The sequence below is a fragment of the Pungitius pungitius genome, chromosome 5 (assembly GCF_949316345.1).
Source record: "Pungitius pungitius chromosome 5, fPunPun2.1, whole genome shotgun sequence".
Lineage (NCBI taxonomy): Eukaryota > Metazoa > Chordata > Actinopteri > Perciformes > Gasterosteidae > Pungitius > Pungitius pungitius.
In genome coordinates this window covers 13,428,159-13,448,418 of record NC_084904.1, presented here as the reverse complement: position 1 = coordinate 13,448,418, position 20,260 = coordinate 13,428,159, and the positions used below count along the sequence as shown (strand labels likewise).

The following is a 20,260-nucleotide window of genomic DNA, read 5'->3' as shown; positions in this document are numbered from 1 at the left end:
AAATGGTGACACAAGTCTTAACAATTATTTAAAAAAAACAGCTTGTTGATATCTATTATACTTTTTTCATAATCACTAATTATGTTTCATTAGTTTTGGGCTCCTTTTTGAATTTAGAGTGGGCGCTAGAGTGCAGACAAAGTCGGAAGACAAGAGAGGGTCCATGTTTTGTAAACTGCTCGTAGAGCAGTTTTAAAACACATAGAGACATAAAAACTAGACTCAAACGTTCGGTAGAGTCTTGTGTCTCTCAAAATGTCATTATTTTTTGGCTACTCCAAATAGTTTTGCTCCAGGAAGCATTTGTTTGAGGTGTTGGTTTTCTGTAAATCACCGCCTGTCTGTGAGCAGCTTCTCCGTCGCCATGGATACTCCACTCTGTCAGTTGGTCTCACCCAGCTGAACCATAACGGCTGATTAGTGTCGTCACGTGACACAGCTATTCTTTCAACCAGGGTTCGTACAGTCATGGAAAAAAATAACAATACGGACATGTTTCTTTATATACAGCCCCTGAGATTACTTTGGGATGTCAATCTGAAGTTCCACACCCAATAGCGCCCCTGAACTTGGCCATAGGTCCGGCCAATCATTGACCAGGAAGTTGGTGTGCAGGCGAACGGAGAGTGCGGAGGGGGCGGGACGAGGGAGAGACTAAGAGCGATGAGCAATGGCGGATACGATGGCAGATGCGTCTGCTAATCGCAAGTTTAGCTTCAAGTTAAGTTCAGGGTCCGTGTCGAGGAAGAATGACATGGACGTGCGTGTCGTGAGTGGGTACGGTGACCCGGGATGAGCAGACCGTAAGTAATGTGGAGGCAGGACGGTTAGATATTTGGGACATGGGAGAGCGATACGTGCTAGCTAGTTATACTGCTAACGAGGCTACTCCCCTTCTGCTGGGGTGTGACGTTGTTCCTTCGGTGTTTTCATTAAGCTGCAGGCACGTGAGTTTATTTTCTTACGCGAGTGATACTATTAATAACCTTTTCACGGTCCGCAAGAAGGTCCGTAGGTTAATATGCACGTCAAAAGTTACGGGGGAGGGGCGTGACGTTGTTCGGTGATTGAGCTGCAGGCACGTGAGTTTATTTTCTTACGTGGTGTGATACTATTAATAAACTTTTCGCGGACCGCAAGAAGGTCCGTCGGTTAATAAGCACGTCGAAAGTTACGGGGGACCCCGGACGAGCGGACCGTAAGTAATGTGGAGGCAGGACGGTTAGTTATTTCAAACATGGGAGAGAGATGAGCGCTAGCTAGCATAACTGCTAACGAGGCTACTCCCCGTATGCTGGACTTAAACCGGGGGCGTGACGTTCCTTCGGTGTTGTTATTAAGCTGCTGGCGGAGCCCGGGAAGTACACCTGTGATTGAGGAAGCGCAACGGTAGGATGTTAGCCGCTAGTTAAGTGTTTAGCTGACTTTAGGAACTTTATTAGCTCGTCTCCAACGCTGAAGGCTTCACCGCGCCAGCGAATAACGACGGCCAGCCGCCTCACCTCTACAGCCCGTGATGTGCCAGCAGCACGCATGCTTTCTCTCCCTCCCTCTCCCACGCCACTACCCGACGTGAGTAATATCCTGCCACACGTGAATCCACCTTGTCCACGAACAGCAACGTGATCAGCTGATCGTGGCTCCTTTTTTTACGTCTACGTTATGGGTAGTTTTGAATGCTGTGATTACTTGTTTGCTGCATTCAGTGTTACAGTACAGTGTTAAGCTTGGCCTGTCGTTTACTGCATCTATGGCTATATGTTGCTAATGACATTACCACGCAGTGGAATTAATGTACGTTGTTACGGGGAATTTATTTGTTTTGTTCTGGTTACTGAGCCCCCTTCAGTTAGAATAACTCCCCCTTGAGTAAGACTGGTGTTTCCCTGTTAAAGCATGGTCATGAACAAGGGGAAATGTTTCAGTATGAAATAATTGTTCTAAAATTCTCTAATTAAATCATACTTTGAAATTTAACTTTCTATATGGTTGGTTCGACCTGCTACATAACTATACTATAACGAGTCTTCATACGTTTTAATGTGGTGTCAGAGACTGATGTTGTTCACCGGTTACGTCTGTTTGAGGACAGAGTTTAGTTTTATAACTAGTATATAACTAAACCGTATATTACTACAGAGAATGTATTTTTTAATTCTCAGCTTTTCCTATTTCTATTATTTCAGCAACGTTTAAATTAATTTCAGCTTTTATTTCTGTGTTTTCAAATTCATAGAAGCTTCTCCCATTTTTGTTTTTTTGCAATTGTTTCAAGTTGATTTCAGCTTTTCTCATTTCTGTATTTTCAGCCATTTTTAAATGTATTTCAGCTTTTTCCATTCTTTCAGCAATGTTAAGAATAATTTCAGCTTGTTTCATTTCTGTACTTTAAGCAACTTTTTGAAATTAATTTCAGCTTTCTGCATTCCAACGCATTTTCAGCAGGAAATGCATTTTCTAGTTCCGACTTATTCATCTTCTTCATATTCTATTTCTTCCGCCGCACCTTTCAACTCCTTCACACTTTCAGCTATTAAGACCATTCAAATATTAAAATGTTCAGCTCCTTCAGGAGAGGTGTGCTATGACTTTTCAGCTTTTTAGCTCTTATAATTGAATTAATATAAATTAATATCTTCAACCTTTTTAACATGGTTTCCTAATGGATTAAATTTTCAAATCCTCTTAAAACTTCTTCAACTTTCAACTTTTTCAGCTTTTCCAATCTTTCAGCTAGAGACACCATTTAAACTTTAAAATGTTGACACAAGTCTTAACAATTTTATTAAAAAAACAGCTTGTTGATATCTATTATACGTTTTTCATAATCACTAATTATGTTTCATTAGTTTTGGGGTTCTTTTTGAATTTACAGTGCGCGCTAGAGTGAGGAGAAAGTCAGACAACAAAAGAAGGTCCATGTTTTGTAAACTGCTGGTAGAGCAGTTTTAAAACACATAGAGACATAAAAACTACACTCAAACGTTCGGTAGAGTCTTGTGTCTCTCAAAATGTCATTATTTTTTGGCTACTCCAAATAGTTTTGCTCCAGGAAGCATTTGTTTGAGGTGTGGGTTCTCAGTAACTGTCTGTGAGCTAAGCGCAGCTGTTCCGTTGCCGCGACAACGAGCTGGGGCTCTTTCTGTGACTCACAGCTGATCCTAATTAGCTGATTAGTGCAGCCTGACATGACCTCCTTCTCTCCACCTTCTCTCATCATTTCAAAGCAACCCCCATGGAGGGAGTTCTTACTGTAATGTTTGATGAGGCCTATTAAATAATATATACTGTCTCTCAACCCCCCCACCCCCCCACCCACTCACCCAATACCATCTTTTCAAAATAAAAGCTGCAATGATTATGTTATTTAAACATGAAGCTTAGGATTCAGCTGTTTCGTTGAATACTTATTGCGCTTTCAAATAGTACTACAACCACTACTAATATTTCTAGTACTTCTAGTAGTACTTCTAGTATTTAAACTGGTATTATTACTAAAATACTTTTACTACTAGTATTTCAACCCAATGGAGGGAATTCTTACTGTAATGTTTGATGAGGCCTATTAAATAATATATACTGTCTCTCAACCCCCCCACCCACTCACCCAATACCATCTTTTCAAAATAAAAGCTGCAATGATTATGTTATTTAAACATGAAGCTTAGGATTCAGCTGTTTCGTTGAATACTTATTGCGCTTTCAAATAGTACTACAACCACTACTAGAATGTCTAGTACTTCTAGTAGTACTTCTAGTATTTCAACTGGTATTATTACTAAAATACTTTTACTACTAGTATTTCAACCCAATGGAGGGAATTCTTACTGTAATGTTTGATGAGGCCTATTAAATAATATATACAGTCTCTCAACCCCTGCACCTACTCACCCAAGAGCAAAATGGTAACACTTTTCAAGACATCTTCACTAACCATTTGGCCACTCAATCATGAATTGCGATCCCGATTTTTCTCTATTCAACAAAAACGTGTACACCGTCAGTGGCTTGGAAACCTTTTGATTCAGGGTGAACCAAGACAACTGGTTTTTGGTGGCGTAGCGTGAAATACATAGTTCTGTCACGTTTTCTTGCACATTGCCTAAGTAGGATTACTCTCTCAATAACATCTAAATATATACGACAAAAAAACTCGTGGTTCATCCGTGCTCTTTTTTTCTAAAGCTTGATTAAATATATTTCTACTGAGCAGAGGTAAAAACTTTGCATAAACTATTCAATTCTCCCTTCATACTGATGTTGCTAATTAACGTGATTGCTTAATCCCCGGTGTATTCTAGGATTTCACGTCTGTAAAGCACCTTTTAACCATGTGGATGTAATGGGTAAATAACTAACAAGCATCGCGAAAAAACACCGACAAATATGTATGAAGTGTTTCACGCTACGCCACCAAAAACCAGTTGTCTTGGCTCACCCTGAACCAAACGGTTTTCTTGCCACTGACGATGTGCAATTATGTGACAACTACTAAAAACAGCCAAAAACTTAAAAAGCTCCAGTAGTCAATGGAGTAAGGCATCCGTCTTGGATATATTTTTATTTTGCTCGACATGGTTCGAATCCAGATTGTAGCGATCTTTCATTAAATATATTTTTCTAGATTACTTTGTTAAGTGGCTGTGATGCACGTCACTGTATGACAGTCTGAACATAAAATCCTCTTTTGTCCAAATGTTTCGGTGGTTCCAGGCTGCAGCCTCGCGAAAAAAGTATCGATACACATGTTTGCATGTGTTCCATGATACGCCCACCAAACCAGTTGTCTTGGCTCACCCTGAACCAAAAGGTTTTCTTGCCCCTGACGATGTGCAATTTCATGACAAGAAGAGAAATCAGCAGCGGCACTTGAAAGCTCGTTTGGCCGACGGCGTAGCGTCGCCGTCTTATAAGGTGTTGCTGTTTTGCTCGACTGCATGAGTTCGAATCCAGGTTGTGGCGATCTTTTAATAAATGTATGTTCTTTTATTTATTTATTCATACGTGGCAGTGATGTAGTGCTCACTTATACAATCATAATCGCTGCATTGGATATGGGATGCATTTTGAACATTTTCAGCAATATGTTTGCGAATGTGTGACGAATCAGGTGGCCGAGGCAGACAACATCTGCCGCTGTCGGGGTAAAACAAACACGCACGCGTAGCCAAACCAGTAGGTTCAAAAACCAGTAGGCACGTAACACCGGGAAGTACACCTGTGATTGAGGAAGCGCAACGGTAGGATGTTAGCCGCTAGTTAAGTGTTTAGCTGACTTTAGGAACTTTATTAGCTCGTCTCCAACGCTGAAGGCTTCACCGCACCAGCGAATAACGACGGCCAGCCGCCTCACCTCTACAGCCCGTGATGTGCCAGCAGCACGCATGCTTTCTCTCCCTCCCTCTCCCACGCCACTACCCGACGTGAGTAATATCCTGCCACACGTGAATCCACCTTGTCCACGAACAGCAACGTGATCAGCTGATCGTGGCTCCTTTTTTTACGTCTACGTTATGGGTAGTTTTGAATGCTGTGATTACATGTTTGCTGCATTCAGTGTTACAGTACAGTGTTAAGCTTGACCTGTCGTTTACTGCATCTATGGCTATATGTTGCTAATGACATTACCACGCAGTGGAATGAATGTACGTTGTTACGGGGAATTTATTTGTTTTGTTCTGGTTACTGAGCCCCCTTCAGTTAGAATAACTCCCCCTTGAGTAAGACTGGTGTTTCCCTGTTAAAGCATGGTCATGAACAAGGGGAAATGTTTCAGTATGAAATAATTGTTCTAAAATTCTCTAATTAAATCATACTTTGAAATTTAACTTTCTATATGGTTGGTTCGACCTGCTACATAACTATACTATAACGAGTCTTCATACGTTTTAATGTGGTGTCAGAGACTGATGTTGTTCACCGGTTACGTCTGTTTGAGGACAGAGTTTAGTTTTATAACTAGTATATAACTAAACCGTATATTACTACAGAGAATGTATTTTTTAATTCTCAGCTTTTCCTATTTCTATTATTTCAGCAACGTTTAAATTAAATTCAGCTTTTATTATTTCTGTGTTTTCAAATTCATAAAAGCTTCTCCCATTTTTGTTTTTTTGCAATGCTTTCAAGTTGATTTCAGCTTTTCTCATTTCTGTATTTTCAGCCATTTTTAAATGTATTTCAGCTTTTTCTATTTATTCAGCAATGTTAAGAATAATTTCAGCTTGTTTCATTTCTGTACTTTAAGCAACTTTTTGAAATTAATTTCAGCTTTCTGCATTCCAACGCATTTTCAGCAGGAAATGCATTTTCTAGTTAATAGTATATTAAGTTGACGCTCTGTTGTGTAAAATAAAGACCAAACGATCTCCTGTCATTCGCGTAAGAAAACAAACTCACGTATCTGCAGCTCAATCCCCGAAGGAACAACGTCACGCCACTCCCCGTAACTTTTGACGTGCTTATTAACCTACGGACCTTCTTGCGGTCCGCGAAAAGGTTATTAATAGTATCACTCGCGTAAGAAAATAAACTCACGTGCCTGCAGCTTAATGACAACACCGAATGAACAACGTCACACCCACGGTTTATGTCTCCAGCGGGGAGTAGCCTTGTTAGCAGTATAGCTAGCTAGCAATCTAGTACTTATGGCTCTCACATGTCTCAAATATCTTACGGTCCAGCCTCCACATTACTTACTGTCTGCTCATCCCGGGTCTCCGTCCCAACTCACGACACGCACGTCCATACGTACCGTTATCTAACCACGGTTAAACCTGCACGTCCATACGTACCGTTATCTAACCACGGTTAAACCTGCACGTCCCTGAGCTACGTCTTTATGGCCATAGATCAACAGCTGGTCGCTAATTAGCTCACGGCGAAGAGAGTGAAGAGATTTAGACAAAATCCACACCTCAAACAAATGCTTCCTGGAGCAAAACTATATGGGGTAGCCAAAAAATAATGACATTTTGAGAGACCCAAGACCCTATCAAACGCATGAGTGTAGTTTTTATGTCTCTGTGTGTTTTAAAACTGCTCAAACAGCCGTTTACAAAAAGTGTACCGGCTGTGTTTTTTTTTTTTAAATGTCGGCAGATTTGTATGGAAGCTTATGGGGCTCGGGGCAGACTTTGTCTCACAATCGGGCTCCTCACGCAAAAAGTAAATGACTCTGAGATTTCAAACTTATACGAGTCCAACCAGCACAAGCACGGCTAATGTTTTCTTTTTAAATGAAGGCTGAAAAGTGAATATTGTGGCCGTAAAGATAAAAGTGCCTCTTTTTTTTTTACTGAATCCTGACAAGGCGCTCACTCTAAATCGCGGGACCATCCGGAAAACTCCACTCTAAATTCGAAAGAAACCCCAAAACTACTGAAACATAATTAGTGGTTATGAAAAAAGTATAATAGATATCAACAAGCTGTTTTTTTAATAAAATTGTTAAGACTTGTGTCAACATTTTAAAGTTTAAATGGTGTCTCTAGCTGAAAGATTGGAAAAGCTGAAAAAGTTGAAAGTTGAAGAAGTTTTGAAAGGATTTGAAAATTTAATCCATTAGGAAACCATGTTAAAAAGGTTGAAGATATTAATTTATATTAATTCAATTATAAGAGCTAAAAAGCTGAAAAGTCATAGCACCCCTCCCCTGAATGAGCTGAACATTTTAATATTTGAATGGTCTTAATAGCTGAAAGTGTGAAGGAGTTGAAAGGTGCGGCGGAAGAAATAGTAGAATAAGGCGGAATAAAGATTAGAAGAACAATACTTGGAATGCTTGAAGCATTCCAACTAATAAAGATTAGAAGAACAATACTTGGAATGCTTGAAGCATTCCAACTAATTAAAACGGAGTGTACAACTTTCCTAGTAAGTAGATATTTTTAAATCCTTCCGCATTCAGTTGGTCCGCGATTGTCTGCCAGGCTTTTTCTGTTTAATTAGCTGCCGTATTCCTTTTTTTGCGTATTATATGCTTCACTTCCTCATATATTGGATCAGGATCATTGTAAACATCAAGAAACCTACTTTCTTTGGGCCCAAATTGAATGTAGGGGAAACACTTTGTATACCTTTTGGAATTCCAACCCAGTCTCCAAAAAAAGCGTGAAATGGCTACGTTGGTCCACCGTGATAAACGTAGTCATGTTACGTTTTCCCCCAAAATAACGTTACTATGTTACGTTTCTTTTGGCCCATTCATTTACATTGCTTTGCAAATAGGTCACGTGACTATCAAGTTTCCCGTTAGTGAAAAGAAAAACATGGCGGACGGTCAGCATAATCTCCGTGAAAAACACAATATTTTAAGAAAGCATCAGCATTTGTATGCATTTCGATGGCATTTCTAGCGAGAAGTATGCGTTATTCTTTCATAATCTTCTATCAGAGACTGTAGAAGACCTTCCGTTTATTCGTTTCTGCGAAGATTTGAGTGTCCCTTTGGGAAAGCGTGGCTACGCAACGCCTTTAACGGCGCATTATTAAAAAAACACTTCCAGTGGGGGCGTTACCGTAAAGAAGCGTTCAGCCTTAAAGCCACTAATCGCCAAACAAAACAAACTCAAAGCACTCGAATCACATTATGACTTTTTAAACATAAATTCCGTTATTTTTATGAGTTTTCAATGAAAGAATGCATCATTTCCGGGGGTAGGCATGCCCGGGACATCCCGAATTATGGGCAATTTTGATTTGTCCAGCTTTTTGACAGCTCCAGTCCCGACTTCCAATCACAGCCTCCTAAATCAATGACGCGCCTAAAACACTCGGTTCGAACATTACGTCTTGTTTACATGGGAAAGGGGGGCGGGGCTTCGCCCTCAGAGCGGAGCGTCATTTCTCGCTCCACACGTCTCCTCTTTTTACTGGCCAGGAAAACGGGCGATCTATCCCACGTGGGTCTGGCTCCATTCCATTGGCTCTGACGAATCCATAGAGAGGCGGGACTTATCATTTGCCCGGCAAACGGAGAGATTTGAACTCCATTGCTTGCCCTGTGCGTGAAGTGGCCGTGAGGCCTCCACTAAAGTCTCTCTCTATTTGTTCTGCTTTACTCAATAAAAGTAAAACCTTTACAGATATACTGTCCACACACTAGGCTAACATAATGGAGACTTCCAGGCTTCGTCCTTTATGTTTTATGGGGATAAAGCCTCTGTAAGTAGTTTTTTCCCAAGCAAATCTGAGTTTCTTCTTTTTTTGTGTGTCCCATACAAATATCAAAATATATATACTGATTTTCACATCCAAACACACTCACTTATGTTCCCTTTTATCATGACAACAAGAAATTTCAAGATAAACCTTTTGCTTTCATAAATCATACAGTTTTAGTGTGTAAATGCCCAGCAGTGTACGGTCCGGGGGCCCCTATCGGGCCACTTGTTAGATGGTTCGATTAGTCTATCACTACTATACTTTGATCTGACGACTAATTTGCACATCATGCTCGTACCGGCATGGCTTCGCCCTTCCCAGGCATAGTTCATCATCTTCCGGGGTCCTATAGCCAGTGTTGGGAAAGTTTACTTTCTACATTAACTAGTTCAAAGTTTAGTTTACAAATTTTAAAAAGGAACTAGTTCAGTTCATAATTCAAAATATTTGAACTAAGTTCACGGTTCCAAAAAATGAACTAGTTCAGTTCTTTTTTTCCATACGTTGCTGCGAGCTATTTTTTTTTTTTAATTATTGCCACAGCCCAGAACCACAGACAGCAATTATTTTATCAGTTTTAACACTGAAGCGATGCATCAGATTTAATCTTCTTATCCAATTTGAATCCTTATCCAACCAGGGTTTACATTAGCATTGAGGGGACAGCATTTCCCTAATGATTCTTTGATGCTATGTTGCTGTCTATTCACTCCACACTAGCAGCAGTTGCAGAGTTTACCCCTACACTACATTCTCAAACACATGCTGCTTAAATGGTCTTTTTTAAATAAGGAATTATTAAAAGAAAAACAGGACAGTAATCATTAAGGTGCAAATGTTTGCAAAGAAAGGTCAGATTCCTCCCATCCTCACCGACCTTGTCAGTAACTTCATAAACTCTTTAAAATTATTATACGCCGCCTCTTTGCTACACTTATTAATGCGCGTTTATGGTGTGTTTTCTATAGAAATCTGGTACCCCATTGAACGATGTTAAGCTGAACGAACGCGCCGTTCATAGACACCAGAATGAACGAGAACAGTGACGTTCATCGGGCATTAATACAGTACGTTCAGTTCACGTTCGCCCAAAATATCAACAAGTTTATGAACTATCGTTCAATGAACGCGTTCAGGCACAACACTGTCCCAAAAGGGCCGGGATCGCACCTCACCCAGCATGCCTCGGCCTTCACTTTTTTCACTACAGAGTTTTGTTGCACCCTGTGACTCCGGCGTTAGACTCCTTCGACTGAGTTTTAAGATGGGTTGGATGGGTTACTGACTAAAATTTATGCCCCCACCCCCTAACTGCCTCAGGGAAACTTGTAAATATAATAAGTCAAATAAGTCAAACAAGCAAGTTGTATCTGGTTTAACCCTTTTATTCCTGTAGGCGTTTTTTAGGTCTCATGCTGGAAATTGCATTTACACACTAAAACTAGGATAACGCATGTCTGATGATAGTGACAGTGAGTCTGTCGATCAAGATGAGGATGGAGACATAGTAGAGGTTGAAAATCCTCCTTGTTGAACACCCCACAATACATTCTGTGCTCCCTCTGGCATAACATTTCTAATGATATCATGTCCCCCCCTTCAGTATTTTAAGACATTCTTCAGGTTATTGTAGGCCAGTTGAATGTGTATGCCATAAAATTTGACACAAACAAGCCCTTTAAGTTTACATGTTTTGTATGTGGATTTTGTACATACAGTGTTGGTCATTTAATTTCTTTGTTTAATATTTTTGAATTTATGTTTGAATCCATTTGTGGTTAATGTGCTCAAAATGCACTACTTTCTTAATGCTTACATTGCTTGTTTGACTTATTATATTTACAAGTTACCCTGAGGCAACAGACCTAAATCAAGTTAGGGGGTGGGGGCATATATTTTAGTCAGTAACCCATCAAACCCATCTAACAAGTGGCCCGATAGGGGCCCTCGGACCGTACACTGCTGGGCATTTACACACTAAAACTGTATGATTTATGAAAGCAAAAGGTTTATCTTGAAATTTCTTGTTGTCATGATAAAAGGGAACATAAGTGAGTGTGTTTGGATGTGAAAATCAGTATATATATTTTGATATTTGTATGGGACACACAAAAAAAGAAGAAACTCAGATTTGCTTGGGAAAAAACTACTTACAGAGGCTTTATCCCCATAAAACATAAAGGACGAAGCCTGGAAGTCTCCATTATGTTAGCCTAGTGTGTGGACAGTATATCTGTAAAGGTTTTACTTTTATTGAGTAAAGCAGAACAAATAGAGAGAGACTTTAGTGGAGGCCTCACGGCCACTTCACGCACAGGGCAAGCAATGGAGTTCAAATCTCTCCGTTTGCAAGGCAAATTATAAGTCCCGCCTCTCTATGGATTCGTCAGAGCCAATGGAATGGAGCCAGACCCACGTGGGATAGATCGCCCGTTTTCCTGGCCAGTAAAAAGAGGAGACGTGTGGAGCGAGAAATGACGCTCCGCTCTGAGGGCGAAGCCCCGCCCCCCTTTCCCATGTAAACAAGACGTAATGTTCGAACCGAGAGTTTTAGGCGCGTCATTGATTTAGGAGGCTGTGATTGGAAGTCGGGACTGGAGCTGTCAAAAAGCGCGACAAATCAAAATTGCCCATAATTCGGGATGTCCCGGGCATGCCTACCCCCGGAAATGATGCATTCTTTCATTGAAAACTCATAAAAATAACGGAATTTATGTTTAAAAAGTCATAATGTGATTCGAGTGCTTTGAGTTTGTTTTGTTTGGCGATTAGTGGCTTTAAGGCTGAACGCTTCTTTACGGTAACGCCCCCACTGGAAGTGTTTTTTTAATAATGCGCCGTTAAAGGCGTTGCGTAGCCACGCTTTCCCAAAGGGACACTCAAATCTTCGCAGAAACGAATAAACGGAAGGTCTTCTACAGTCTCTGATAGAAGATTATGAAAGAATAACGCATACTTCTCGCTAGAAATGCCATCGAAATGCATACAAATGCTGATGCTTTCTTAAAATATTGTGTTTTTCACGGAGACTATGCTGACCGTCCGCCATGTTTTTCTTTTCACTAACGGGAAACTTGATAGTCACGTGACCTATTTGCAAAGCAATGTAAATGAATGGGCCAAAAGAAACGTAACATAGTAACGTTATTTTGGGGGAAAACGTAACATGACTACGTTTATCACGGTGGACCAACGTAGCCATTTCACGCTTTTTTTGGAGACTGGGTTGGGAATTCTCATTATTAGTTTAAATATTTTCAGACAGAGACAAGCGCGGCCGTCCTTCAATCAGAGGGTTGGCGGTTTGATCCCAGGCCCGGCTCACCCGCATGGTGATGTGTCCTTGGGCAAGACACTTGACCCCAGCATTGCTCCTCTAGCGGTGACTACAGTGTTTGAATGTTAGTTACTAATGGGCAGGTGCCACTGTGTAAGGTAGGTCCTGTCATCAGTGTGTGAATGGGTGAATGATGTCATAGTGTTAAAGCGCTTTGAGTGGTCAGAAGACTAGAAAAGCGCTGTACACATCCATTTTACCAAGTCCATTTAGTTTGAATGACAAACATTCTCTCACCCAATTCCATTATTTCAAAATAAAAGCCTCAATGATTATCTGTACCTCAACCACAGGTACACCACTACTGCTCCTTCAAATACTAGTACAACTAGTACTTACTTCTTCTACTACTAGTACCACTAGTACCACAATTACAACTATAACTAGTAATAAACCTTATATTAGTACAAAAATACATGTTTTCAGCTTTTCCTATTTCTATTCTTTCAACAATGTTTAAATTAATTTAAGCTTTTATTATATCTGTATTTTTTAAAATTCATATAAGCTTCTCCCATTTCTCAAGTCCATTTCAGTTTTTCTCATTACTGTATTATCAGCTATTTTTAGATTCATTTAAAAATATTCAGCTTTTCTTATTTATTGTTTCATAAATGTTTACAAATAATTTAAGCTTTTTTCATTTTTGTATTTTAAGCAACTTTTTGAAATTAATTTCAGCTTTATGCATTCTAATGCATTTTCAGCAGGAAATGCATTTTCTAGGCGCAACTGTAATTTCTAAACATTCACTTGAATGTTCACATGACATGAAATTCAAAACCCAATCAATAAAAAACAAATCAAACAATACGTTTTTGTGCTTTGATACAGGTGCTTATGCTGTGCAGGAAACCCTACAACCCCATCCACACCAGACTTCCCCGTGCAGGTACTTTTGACTTGTCATTGAAGTAAGAGCAGTACAGGACTGAGTAGTAAAAATGACTCCATGATAGCGAGGCAATACCAAGATCCTGAACTGAAGAAGCTAAATAGAATTAAGCCATTGTTACAATACAAGTCATTTTGCTGAAGATTTTTTTTCCAAAGCGACTTACATGGCATTTGTAACCCATGGATTTTACTTTTGTGCCCAGGGAGCAATTAAGAGTTGGGTGTCTTGGTCAGGGACGCTTTGACTTGGCGCTTAGGGCAGCCAGGGTTCAAACTACCAACCTTGCGGTTCCCAGGACACCCTCTCTAGTCCATGCACCACCATCACCTTGTTTGTTTCATCATTGATACTTGTGCTTGTCTTACTGTAACATGCCAAAAAAGGCCCTCAATGGAAAAGGCCAATTAAAAAAACCTCAGCATAAACATTGAGAGATCTAATTCTAATAATGTGCCGACTGTCAGGAACAATTTAACATTTACAATCCCTGCAGGTTTTCTCTGAAGTGTAGTTTCTGTAATAATGGAAGTTTATTCCTTGAGAGAGAAGGTCTGGATCAGCAGCAGTCATAACCACATTTTGCCTCTTCAGCAGTGGCAACATCATGTAGACCAGTGGATCTCAACTTCTTTCTTCTCGAAAAAAAGACGAAATTCCGCTGCATTAACCAAAAGTCCCTTAAAAATAAAATCACAGGATGAATTTTTATTTTTTTCCCATGCAAAGGCCCGCAACCCACTACAAACGGGTCCGCGACCGGACGCGACCCACCAGTTGAGAAACACTGCGTTAGAGGAGGGAGAGAGTACACAGTGTTGCCTGATCTACCACTTACATCTCTTTTATGCAAAGCGACTTACAATAAGTGCATTTCAACCGTAGAGATAATAACTCAGAAGAACAAAAAACAAGAATGAAATTTTGTTAAAATAAGCTGTCGTTTTCGATCTCAGTCCTGCAGTCTTGAGCATGTAGTTAAATTCCTCACAGGGTGCATTGTGAGCCATATAAAGATAAGAGGAAATGCTGTTCTAAATGTTCCGCATTGGTGGTCTGTGTCTGTGAACAAGGAGGGAGGACGGCAAAGGTGTGTTGTTCCCCGGGACGTCTTACAAGAGAACTTCTGAACAGTAACAGTATTTCCTACACACCAAATGTTCTCACTGCTTGAAAGTCATTGATTGGAAAAGTAAAGTAACAGAAAAGAATAACAGTATAGAATTGTTACCCTTTACTCGTTAGGGGTTACAGGGAAGTTCTTTGTTGGCTTTTTAATGGCTTTTAAATGTTTGTTTGTTTGAATGTTATGCAATGAAAAAAATGAACTCTATCATAAAAAAATAATGTTTGAGACTACGTTTATAATCATTTTAAGGCCAATGCTCGTTTAACTGGACGCAGGTCTCGCAGATACTTGATGAAAAAAAAACACGTGACCACGCAGGTCCCCCAAAAAGATGTCCCATCCCTCACAGTAACGAGCCGAGGCTATTCTATTCAGCTTGCAACACCGTTTTCTACTCCCAACACATTTATGATCTTCTCATCTCATTTGCAGTCCACGGCGCGCCAGCACCCTGCCCGTAAACACTCTGTCTCGCCTGTAGTGGCGAACAAGGAATGCCCACGGGTCGCGTTGGAAACAAATACACACAAACGACACAAACGGGAGATTCCTAGTGAGCAGAACGACTCACAGCAGCCCGGTGGACAACCAAAGGGGGGCCTTTCGCGTAAAAGCTGCTCCGTCCCTCTCACAGTGGGAGGTTCGCGTGAGCTTCAGCCGCAGCCCGCTCGCGCACTCGTCGCCGCGGGGGGGGGGGGGGGGGGGGCGGGATGCGGGCTGCGCCGCAGTCTCGGGGCCTCGTCTCCGCCATTGGAAGAAGGCCGGCGCGCGCGTGGTGGCTCGTCTTCCTCCTCTTCCAGGGTACCTTTTACAGCTTTTGGATGGCTGGAGTGCGCGGTTCGAAGCAGCTGGTCGGACGGCTCACTCGAATCAAAGATGAGAAGAAAGGGCCACTAGCGCGCTCAGATAGGCCTACACCTGTTTTTTTTTGCATATTGTGCGTCGTATTTTTAGTAAAACTAAAGTTTTCCAAACTCTGGGCTAGTTTTAGCTAAAGTTAACGCTGCATTGATTACATAACTTGAGCAAGTAGGAGGGTCGAAGCCGTCGTTTAACCCCGGATAAACCTGAGGGGAGATCACGTAACTTGAATAGTTAGTTTGCGCTAAAGATCTGTTGCTTTTGTTTTCGATGTCTGTTGTGTAATAAATGTTTGCAAAGACAGCTTAGTATACACATTAAACTCACTCCCCGAAGTTGTTATTTATAACAGCTCGCAGGTGAGCTCCTCGGTTTGCAGAATATAATTTCTAAACATTCCCAATATCATATTACAGATGAATCTATATCTTCTAACTTGCATGCCTTTTCATTTAAAAATGGAACTGCAATTAACTGCGTGAGTGTCCTTAATTAACTGCGTAACATTTGTGTCCCCCCTCCACAGAGACCTGGGGCCTACACATTCAGAACAAGCTGCTGGTTAAATGCCTGCAGGCGCATGGGGGAACCTTTGGAGGCAGAGTGTCTCTGGCCGATTGCAGCCCACATTCGGCCTCACAGGAATGGCGTTGGCTCCCGGGGAGCCGGGCTCTCAGCCATCGCCACACCGGGGAGTGTCTGACCGCACCGAGAGAGCCGTATGAAGGTGTCCAACTGCGGCCCTGCGTCTTCAGGGCGGACAGTGTCCAGACCGACGGCGGCGGGCGGGACGCGGGCAGAGAGGCAAGCGGCCAGGCGTGGTTCTGTTCCAAGAAGGGCCACCTCACTTTGGTAGGGAGGGGGCTGCACCTTAGTGCAACGCAGGAATCCACTTTGGTCTTCCTTTCAAGAGAGCATAAGCAGGTGACGATCCTTTTGAGGGATGGAGGGTCTTTCTCCAATAGTACCTAAATCAGTTTACTAAGAAGTATCCAAAAATGAGGAGGATAAATATGTTGTTGAATGTTTCTACTTAATAACGGTGATAAAATGTCCAATGTTTTTTTTACAAGCCTGGCAGCAGGTGGCGCTCACTTGACAACCAGACGCTGTGCAATGGCAGAGACAACCGACACAAACCTCACCACAATCTGGGGAAATCGTTGGCATCTGGGATTTTTCAAAGTGCCATCTCTGACATAAAGGCTCAACCATGTAAGGACCTCAAAAGTTTCTCGCTTCAATTTCCGTAAAAATCGGAGGGAAATTAAAACATATTTGTGATGAAGCTTGAATATTTTGGTTTCATATATTCCCTTTCACATTGTATACAGACAAACCTTGACCCTTTTGCAAGTTGTTAACATCAGAGCCAAACTGATTTAATGTTGCACATTGATTGACAGTTCAACATGGCTTCCAAACTGTAGTCTGTGGGATACATTTCAAGTCCATCTGAAAAATCTGATATTGGGTGATTTTCTGCCATCAACAACAGTTGATGCCTGCTTTCAACAGGATGATTGCATGTTTTCATATGCACTTCAATACTTATCTACTCTGTGTAGGTCAATGCCTCTAGTTGAGTTTTCTCTTTGGTTTTCTCTACTTCTAGTTGAAGGTATGATGGTAGGTGAAGTCACAGACACATATCCTGCAATGAATGTGCCTCTTTTGTCGCCAAGCAACAAATCCACTGCAGATCTCGGCGGAGTTTTCTTTACTACGGACAATGGTAAGTTAGACCAAACTTAATACTTCATCCTCTGTGCATTATGTCAATGGAATTATTTGATCCCAAAATACTGTATTGGATGGAACGGCACTCCCAATTATTAACTAAAGATGTAGACACCTTTCCACCACTAGGTGGAGATGGGTGAACGTGACATTGAGAGCGAATGTTGTGGTCGGCGTGTTGCAAAGTTTGAACAGGAGTTCAAATGGGTTTTTGAAGTCGTTTGAAGTCGTGACAAACATTTAACAAGAGCTCGAAAAAGAACCATAACTTGGAGGAAGGTAATGTGAGTTGTATTTAAAGAATAATGTGTTCCTTGGCCTGTGTGCAGGAATGGGCTGGAAGATCACCATGCTGGCACTAAGCTCTTTGGCTCTGGTCATTGGAATCGTGATTCTTATCCTCAATGTTCACTCCAAGAGGTGAGTGCTAAACACACCCAATGCACACCGAACTTTTCTATTCATAGTGATTTACTTTTGGAAAGATTAGTACCCTAACATTACAGAAATGAATAAACAATTGAATGATCAATTTATCATTCATTTAGTAAAATAGGAAGTTGTACTATAAACAGCATTGGATTTGCTTGTTTTATACACTTTTGTCTTTTTAAACATGAATACATGTTTAAGTTATTTGAGTCTTGATCTATCTGAATGAGCCATCAATTTAAACTTAAACATTTTGTATTCAGACATTCATATAAACTGAGTAAGTATCATGAAACCATACAGTAGGCTCTCAAGTTCATACTGGAAGCCTATCTATCAATGTGCAGCTGAGACCCTGCTCAGATTTGTATTGAATCAGGCTCCGCAACGTACTTTTTAAATAGAATTTGGGAGACCCACGATTTTCTTTTGTCTTGCTGTGTCAGAAGGAAGGAAGTGGTGTGTGTTTTAAAGTCGTACTCTGCGAGGCCTGAGAGGAGCGTCCCTGGCTCCCCGGGGTGCAGCAGTGAAAGAGCCCTGCTGACAGAGCACGCCTCGACACTCCCGCAGTCGTCCCCAGCTGTCCGCCGAGGAGAAATCCTCATCGAGTGGAAGGACGGCACTGTCACTCCGCTGTACGAGCCCTGAACGAGGCGCTGTTCAGGCCGGGGCCCCTGGCGCAAAGTGGAACTGAACGTATATGAGACAAACAGAAGGCGAATACTGTTAGAGCTCATGGGGCACAATCGGGCTGTTTCTGTTTGACCCATCTACCACAGGAAGATGCATGCTGACTTCCGGTGTTTGCGATCAAAGGGATTTGTTATTGGATGAAAGCATTCAGCTATAGTTTTCTAGGCTTACTTTAATTACAACTCAAGGGCTCAACAAAGTAACCCGTAGCTTAACGCCTGTAGTTGGGTAAATACTTGAAAAAACTAATCTATGGTCAGCTATGTCTGCATGACCACCATGTCCCAGTTTAATGTAGGACACAATAGACCTGTGGCCTCTTACATAGTTCCTTGATTTTGCTTGACTTAACATGTCTTGGCTCTTGAGGCTCACACCCTTAATACGTGGATGATCCTAGGAAAATATTATTGCAGTTGTTTTTGTGGTCTTTTGTTAGAAGGAAGTTCCGAGAAAGCTAGATTAAAATCTTAAATCTATTTCATTTGACAAATGACAATAGTCTAACACGGTGCAATCCAGTAGTGTAGTGCACTTAGCTTAGTAACATCACATAACCGTCTATCATTTGAATTTGAAAGGTTCGCTTACAGCGTTGATTTGAGCTTTTCAGTTCCTCTCAACCTTGGAAACAGCCCTTCGCTTAAAGTCCACTTGAGCTTTTTAAGCTCACCACACATCTTCATGGGCAGGTGAAATTTGACATGGAACTGAGGAGCTTTAAGCTTTTTTGTCTTTGTGAGCACTTTTAGGATCAGTTAACTATAAATATGATGATGTTGAAAGCTGCAGAACCAGTTTCTGACTGGAGATTGTTTTGTCAACAATTATTAACTTGTTTGTATGTGTGTGTGTGGACCAATAATTTGTGACAAATGTGTTAGTTTGCCAACAAAAAAGTAAGGCAAATAAAACGTGACATACCAGCCGTATACGATCGCCTTGTACTTTTTTTGACGACGTAGGGAGTTGATGTATCTTCTACCGTCAGCCAGTTGCTGATAAAATCAACATTTATAGTAATTACTTGGGACAATCTGCAGGAGTTCAGTAATGACACAAATATTTAGTCTGTGATGGTGGTGATGAGGCCTTTTAGAGGACATGGAATTCCCTGTGGCACGGAAACCTCCCAGCAGGAGGAGTCTGTTAACAACGGGCAACCAAAGGCTGTTTAATGTTTTGTTTCGTGTTGTTAAGTCAACTTAATCTCTCCTTCATTTTTATATAATGAGCAGATACGTGTTGGGACACATCCCAGCCCGAAGGAGTGTCCATGTACACCTGTTTACGTGTGTTTTTAAGGACATTTCTGTACACCAAACCTAGAGAGACACCCTGCCTCTGCTGCCGGCAGCGTTCACCCTAATGAGAGGGCGCAGTGCAATGACACACGGCACCCTTCATAACCACATCCACATGCCCGACGAGGGAATACGAGCGGATTCTTTTTTTTGTTTTGTGTAAACAAAATGTAACAAATTGGCATTGACTCGTGGGTTAACCAAAACATCAGAACTTACTTTTTTACTTGTTCTTCGTAGTAGACGTGCTAGTTCATATTTGCATGAGCAAATTTGTTTCTTTTGGTGTTTTAATACTTTTGTATTCTAAACAAAACCATATACATGAGGGTGTGCTGACCTCTGCTTCACTATAACTAGGTGTTTCTTTCACACATCGGGTCAATGGCGTTGGGATCGTAACCCACCTAACCTGTGGTTATCAAATGCGGATCACGTGATCACACTAAAGCGACTTACCAACAGATGAAAGTCAGCACAAGGACCACATGTGTCAATTAGATATCATATCCCGTGTGTGTGAATCCCGTGTGTGTGAATTGTGAATTGGTGTTTGCAACATTTTAGTCTGTACTGATGAAAGAGAAAAGAACATGGACTACAATAAATAGATGTATTCTAAAGACTATAGACATGAATATCCTCTGTTTCCTCCTCAGCAATGCACAATGGGTACTGTTCTATTTCTAGTTTGTTATTTTTGT

At 41.2% G+C, this 20,260-nt stretch overlaps 1 protein-coding gene across 2 annotated transcripts; it reads left to right on the top strand.

The window, feature by feature from the left end:
* Window positions 1-14,330: 14,330 nt before the first annotated feature.
* On the top strand, window positions 14,331-19,765 carry si:dkey-245n4.2 (uncharacterized). 2 transcript variants are annotated; one of them, XM_037483524.2, is made up of 6 exons: window positions 14,331-15,327; window positions 15,914-16,311; window positions 16,461-16,602; window positions 17,003-17,122; window positions 17,457-17,547; window positions 18,009-19,765. In XM_037483524.2, the coding sequence occupies exons 1-6, from the start codon at window positions 15,237-15,239 to the stop codon at window positions 18,205-18,207; spliced, it is 1,041 nt and encodes a 346-aa protein (XP_037339421.2). In that variant the 5' UTR covers window positions 14,331-15,236; the 3' UTR covers window positions 18,208-19,765. The 2 variants fall into 2 exon arrangements, with proteins under 2 accessions (XP_037339421.2, XP_037339420.2); XM_037483523.2 differs by having other exon boundaries at window positions 14,868-15,327; window positions 18,006-19,765.
* Window positions 19,766-20,260: the final 495 nt, after the last annotated feature.